Source organism: Phalaenopsis equestris, unplaced genomic scaffold (assembly GCF_001263595.1).
Source record: "Phalaenopsis equestris unplaced genomic scaffold, ASM126359v1 Scaffold000436, whole genome shotgun sequence".
Classification (NCBI taxonomy): domain Eukaryota; kingdom Viridiplantae; phylum Streptophyta; class Magnoliopsida; order Asparagales; family Orchidaceae; genus Phalaenopsis; species Phalaenopsis equestris.
The window spans coordinates 7,351-14,546 of record NW_018164877.1 but is presented as its reverse complement, the minus strand read 5'-3'; the positions used below and the strand labels follow the sequence as shown (position 1 = coordinate 14,546).

Genomic DNA, 7,196 nt, shown 5'->3' with positions numbered 1-7,196 from the left:
TCTATGTCAGGAAGTACATATCTCACAACAGCAATATATTATTGCATCATTAAACATATTGTATTGCAAGAATGACATAGTTATAAATGATTGTAAATTTTATTGATCATTTTGATTCAAACAACAAATAGAAATATATATAACATAAATAATATATTGTTCGTTTTAAAAAGATGTTGTTAAAAAGTTGCTAGTTGGGAACGTTAAGACGGTAATCCATAAACCCTGGCGTACAGTCAAAATAGTTGCTAGTTGGGAACACAACAGTAGGGTCGCAGCTTACAGTTACCGGAAACTCCAATTTTTCTTCTCACTATGCTCCTCTAATACCTGAAATGTCTGTATAATGTAACTTATTATCTTCATTTTCATTTTTTTTATCATTTTCTTTGAAGAAGACATTTAGGGTTTAGAGTTTAGCAACTATGAGGTTTGCCAATTATTTTTCTATTTTGGTTGGATTACATCTGGGGCTAAATTTAGCTTGAACATCGTTAATCGCTCAAAGATTAATTCAAACTTTAGCTCGGATCAAGATCAGATCAAAATAAACAAGTTGAGCTACGAGCCAAATTTTTGGATTGATTTTTTTTCGAGCCGATTTTGAGCCGACCACGACTCGGATCATTAACAAAATATGATTGTGAATTTAGCAAATTCAGCTCGAAGATCATTAATCACTAAAAAAATTGAATTCTTGAAATAAAATTTTAGTAGTAGTAGCTCTAGTGGCAGATTTGTAACTACAAGTGATCAAATCATTTGTGAACGCTTTACATATCTTCGGTCTCTTGTTAAAAGTGATGGTGACATAGATGTGGTGTGATTAATTAGTAAATTTTAAGTTGGTTGGTTGGAACCTACATCATCTCGGCTCGAAGTCAGATTATTTGACATCTTAGTATGTTAGTTATGTCGAATATTATTAAACAGTCGAACATTGACTCGTGATTGATTAAGACGCCTCTCTCTTGTAATGTATGCCACTGCAGCTACACCAGCCCGCTCACATATATTTTTGTTTCTTATTTTGTCTCCAAGTGAAAAATCAATTGCAAACCCCATATGGATCATTGACTTTACAATTGTAGATAAAATGTGAACGAAATATATTCATGAATTAGTTGGTGTGGCTATGGTGACAAATAAGTTAGAGATAAAATATTGATAAATCTTCACTGATTATCGATTCTTGATAGTCCAAACAGCCTTAGTAGGTTGTTAAAGTTATGATTTTGAGTTTAACTGTTGTTTGCTCTAAGAAAATCCGAGTCAAAATTAAAATCAGTCAGTGTTCGAGTGGTACTTATTTTTTCGTATTAAGAAACAGTTATTCCCATGATTTATTTAAACTTCATGACGTCTCTTTCTAATATTTCCTACAACCGTAGCTACTCCAACCCTATCACATGCACATTTGTTTTGTATTTTATTTCTAACTGCAAAGCTAATCATAGAACTAAACATGCTCGTCACCCCGGTACCTTACTCGATTGACTAAACACCTGAAAATATGTTCTTAGAAAGAAATATCTCCTAAGATGTAAGAGTTTTCACATCCTTCATTTCGAAGTCTAATTTCCACAGTTAGAATGGAAATTCACTTCGAAATTTAATTTATTAGTTCCAAGATGAAAATTCACAATAAAATCTAAATTTCATTGTCACAATTCCCATTTTGAGAATGCAAACTAAATTTTAAAGTGAATTTTTATTTTGGAACTAGAAATTTAGACATCAATGTGAATTTTTTGATGTAAAATTAGATTTAGCGATGACATACAAGTCGGAAAAGTGCCGCACCCATTAGTTTTTTTAAGCAGGAAAAACCCTCGATTATGTGTCATTTATGTTTGAGAGAAGTGGTACCAAACTTCACCATTTCCCTCGACCGACCTGACCGAGTCAGACCGACCCCGACCTCTGCCGAATGAGAGAGAACTGCCTCTTTCACGGGGCCTCTTCAAAGCCATCCGAAATGGAGAAAACGCCCCTCCATCTTACCAAGGCAGCACTATATGAAGTCAGGAGACAAACAACCCCCTTCAGTCGCCTCCTCCTCCCTCGTAGCATCAGAGGAAGTTTGATGGCCATCACCCTGGCCTCCAACACCCAAACCCTCGGCATCCCACTCAGCAACTTACTCCGGTGCACTCAGCTCCATCATATATCCTCCTCTAGCGACAATTTGTCACATATTCATCCCCTCGACCGCAACCTAGTCCACTGCCACCGCATCATCTTCAGGACCAACGTTGGTATCTGCCGATATAGAAACGAAGCTCAGGACCTCGATTGCTAAAAAAAAAAAGCAAAAAGCTATTCAAACTACATAACAAGAATTCACCCCCATTTAGATGTGGTATGAGATAAAATGTCCTCACTAGATTTTTTCTGATCCTCCACCTTCAAAAGAGAAATTGCTCCTAGTCGGTCGAAGTCATGCTCGGCCTCAGTAATCGCCACTTCAACACTTCTTTGGGGAACCACAACCCCTGCAGCCACATGGGCGGGCAATCATTCTCCCACAATAGGAACATTCACCCTAGACAAGTGTCTCGCGGGATGGTCATCTGGGCAGCCTCTTACCTATCCCACAACCCTCTCTTAAGGATGGCCCACATGGAGACCAGAAGATCCAGGATGGCTCTCGCAATTGCCGCCTCCAGGCTTGAACATGACTCTCTTCCTACTCTCCCCTTCTGCATCTACTTCACTCATTGGTTTGCGCTTCACGTCTAATTTATGGACCCGCGCCCGCATGTCGGTCATATCCTTGAAAAGGACACTGTTATCATAAGGCAGAGCTCCTTCGCTAGACATCATGAAAAACAAGTAATGAGAAGGACACAAAACAAAGGAGCCAGAAGAGATGAAGACGGTGCAAATATCCCTTGCCTAAAAGCCTATTTATAATAGCCCGGGCAAAAAAATCAAAGGAAGTTCATTATTATGCAATAATATAATTTAATTACTTCATACATGTTAAAAAATTATCTTATCCTCATGTATTGAATAGCTTCGGAGAAGCGAGATAATCAATGAACTAAATATGCACATATAAAAATGTATCGGCATGACTTTCAAAGCAGATGGTCGTTTTAGAAAGGAGCTGCAGAGGATTGAGATAAGGGCTACCAACAATCGTTTCCAGATGAGTATTGGCGAATGAAACACCTTATCTGAATGATCGGCAGAAGACGCCTAGAGAAAGTCGATCGATGGGGAGCACTCTTTTAGACCATATATCGACTTAACTAAAGAATGTTAGACGATCAAAAGCCCTCATTGATCTAATCGACCCGCAATTTTATTATATAAAAGTACCCCAGTAATTACCCAAAAGAACCTCCTCAAAAGTTAATAATGAGAAGACCAATATGTACTTTTATAATATTGAAAATTGTGTCTATAAATAGAGGTTCATATTATGAATAAAGAACTTCTTTTGTCTGTCTACTACTGTTTTTTTCTCTCTCTCTCTCTTAACACTTGGTAATAGAATGTTAAATTCCTTGGGTGTATTTCCCAGACACTTTTGGATCTAAGGGTATCTAATACCTAAATTTAGCATTTTATATTTATGGCAATCAAATCTTTCATATCACATCAAAATTACCACCATTGTAACTTCTAAAATATGAAATACACCTTCTCATCCAAAGATAAGCTGCTATGTATGTAAAAAATGAAATTTAGTTATTAGATTTGTAAATAAATAGGAATTGACTAATTTGTATATAAATTTTTTTTAACTTCATGCAAATAATAATAATAATTGCAGGTGGTCTCTGATAGCCAGTAATCTACCTGGTAGAACTGATAACGAAATAAAGAACTACTGGAACTCTCACCTTTGTCGTCGCCTTCACAGCTTCCATAGAAACGAAGAAACCATAATTGTTGATCTCTGCACCCTATACAGATGCGGCAAGCGACGCCGAGGCGGCCATGCGGCGGCGTCTTCAAGCTCCCCTTCTACTGCCCTTCAGCCTACAAACAACACTTTTGCTGTAGAAGAACAAATGCAAAATATTGATAATGATTCCAGAGGCTCTGATTTTAACTTGGATGAGATTTTTCAAAGTCCATTTAGTTGTTGTGTTTCTCATGCAAATTGGGAATGTTTAGTAATGGCGGAAGAGGGAGTGAACGAGAGAGAGGATAAGGAGAAGGAGCTTTGTCGTGAAACGCTGGAGACATCAAAATCACCATCGCTCTGGGATGCGACCTGGTGAATGGGAACAGTGAGAAGAACTCCATGAAAATAAGGGGAGAGATGCTTTTTTAATATTATTGAAGAAGATAATTCAATTGCTTTGGTTTTTTGAGTTTGGCGTTATATATTATGTGTGGTAAAAAATTTTCTAATGTATTGAGGATGATGACATTGTAACTATGTGCATATGATCTATTATCATATATACAATTGACTAATAAAAATATTTCTATGGTTTAAAATATTTTATAATGGAGGTTTATCTTATTTTTTGATATTTATGAATTTAGTTTATGCCCATTTTATTTCCATCTTTGACATATTGAAGTCGACTCATTGTAGAATATAAAGCACATGGTTTCACAAATTTATCAATGTTATATTTTCATTAAGCGATTAATGAGAGTTAGACTTGACTATTTTCTCTATGAGCAAATTTATTGAGGTTGTTGAATTTTAAAACAATTTTGTATTTAACTCAAGGTCATAATTATCCAATTTTAATTTATTTTGAGTGGGGGTATAAAGTGAAAATACTACTAAAGTAAGAGATGAAAGTAAGAGGAGAGAAGAAAATGTGCTAGGGATTTTTTATGAAGTTTAGAAGGCTAAAGTCCATGCACTCTTTCAATATAATGAGGTACGATATATCATACTAAATAATAAAATCTATTATTTTTTTTCTTGCATGGTTACATGGATAGAAAATGTGGATGAAACATTTTTCATAGTGCATGCTCCCTTTTTGTTTTTCTTGGACTGTTGGCATCGGTTTTTGGATATCACGAGTGTCAACAAATTTTATACGTCGCGTCGCGCACGAAGTTGGCTAGAATTGACCCGATCACCAGCAAGCTCGTTCAAATGACCCCGGATGATAAAACAGACTACGTGATCGCGTTTAGAGCGTCAAGTTTACTTAAAGGAGACACTCATTTTGCCGTGGGGACATGTTTGGGTGGAAAATTCGTGCGAGATAGCACTAATTATAATAATAATGATAATAATATAAAATTATAACATTATATATATATATATATATCTCATTATCCATGTTAAGACCCACGCATGAGAGAGGAAAGGAGAAGTGGTCCCATGTAGAGAAGTGGTCCCATGCAGTAAAAAGAAAGATAATAAATACATATAAACAAATTTATAATAAATGTGATATATTTATCCTTTCTTTCTTGAGAATGGACGCATCTCTCCCTCTCCACATCAAAAGTTGCCTCGTTTCGGACTGCTATTTTTGGGAGACAAAAAGTAACCGCAAGGGGCTCCTCCTCCATCTTCCCCATTCGCGAATCTTGCTCTTCCCCTCCCGATCCTTTTCCTCTATCGCGAACTCTCTGTTTCGCACCTCTCTACGCGACAGAGAGGACCGCTCGGCCTTCTCTTCCGCCGATCTCCCTCTCCCTCTCTCCGCATCTCCTCACAGCCGACCGATTTCGCGAAAACCTCCCGCTCCCAAGCAACGATTGGCAGGAACTGCTCTCCGCGACTCCTCCCCGATCTTCCCTGGCTCCCACTCAACCCCGCCGGTGACTCCTCCTCGCCGGCGAAACTCGGCGCCGCCGTCTCCGACATCCCTCCTCCATTCTTCGCATCTCATCACAGCCAACCTCTCCTTCTTCTTCTTCTATTTCTCCTTCTTCTTCTTCATCCTCATCTTCTCCTTCTTCTTTTTCTTCTCTTTATTCTTCTTCTATTTCTTCTTCTTCTAAATCTTCTTCTTCTTCTTCTTCTTCTTCTTCTTCTTCTTCTTCTTTCCCTTCTTCCGAAATTTTTTTATTTTATTTTTTATTTTATTTTTTTTTATTTTTATTTTTCTTTTTCTTTAAAAATAAAATATTGCATACATACCACACAATTCTTATCAATTTATATATATAACTAATATCTAAAAATTTAATATTTTTAAACAAGCATTTTTATGTGATAGATATATTCATGAATAGGGCTGTCAAAAAAACTCATTGTTCAAGAATAGTTTGTGTTCGGCGTGGGCCGTTTTTATTTTAGGAGGAGGCCAAACGAACGAGCCGAACACAAACAAGTTTTTAAAGTTTGAATTATAAACGAGTAGAACACGAACAACTCTTTGTTTGCTCGTGTTCAGCTCATTTTAGCTTGAAATAAAAAAATACATATAATTATTTATATAATAAATATTATATATGTATTTATATCTAAGTTTAAATCATAATTATTCTTGTGGTAATGTGACTATGCTACTTGTTCAGTATACATTTGGTCCAAGTTCGAATCCCGTACTTTACATATATTTTTTTTAGTTTAATTTTAACGAGTCAAACACGAACACACTGTTCACGAGCCGATTTCGAACACGAGCAATTTCGAACGATCCGAACAAGAGCCAAGCCTGAGCTCGCTCAAGCTCGGCTCGTTTACAGCCCTATGCATGGAATGATGTAATTCACTTTTAGAAAATTACACAATATATTTTTTATAACAATAATTATATTTTTGTAATAACATGACATTTAGGTTGGGGTGGTATTTATGTAAATGCCCCTAAAATAAATATGTATTGTCGAGTGAGGGCGAAGGGGTGATGGGGGACAGGGAGCATATGGTGACAGGTTTAGGTGGTGAGCTCAATATGATTAGATATATTAAGTTTGGATTAATTAAATACTAATTTTTGTTTTTAAAGTTATAAGTGATTAATTAGCCAAAGTAATTTTATAATAAAGCTTGGGCTAGGCTTAGATGGCTTAGTATTGGGCTTCGGCCCGGCTCAGCCCGGCCCGCCGACCCCTTCACTTCGCTCCGATTGGCCGCCCCGGCCCGACGAGCACCTCACTTCGCTCCGATTGACCGCCCCGGCCCGACGAGCACCTCACTTCGCTCCGATTGACCGCCCCGGCCCGACGAGCACCTCACTTCGCTCCGATTGACCGCCCCGGCCCGACGAGCACCTCACTTCGCTCCGATTGGCCACCACGGGCCGACG

The 7,196-nt window shown here is 37.6% G+C and overlaps 1 protein-coding gene across 1 annotated transcript in view; it reads left to right on the top strand.

The window, feature by feature from the left end:
• The window catches only part of LOC110027713 (myb-related protein P-like), a 6,939-nt gene extending 2,558 nt beyond the window's left edge, over window positions 1–4,381 (top strand). Inside the window, exon 3 of the mRNA XM_020729243.1 lies at window positions 3,785–4,381. Coding sequence (XP_020584902.1) covers window positions 3,785–4,238 — 454 coding nt within the window. The 3' untranslated portion in view covers window positions 4,239–4,381. The remainder of the gene's footprint in view (window positions 1–3,784) is intronic.
• Window positions 4,382–7,196: the final 2,815 nt, after the last annotated feature.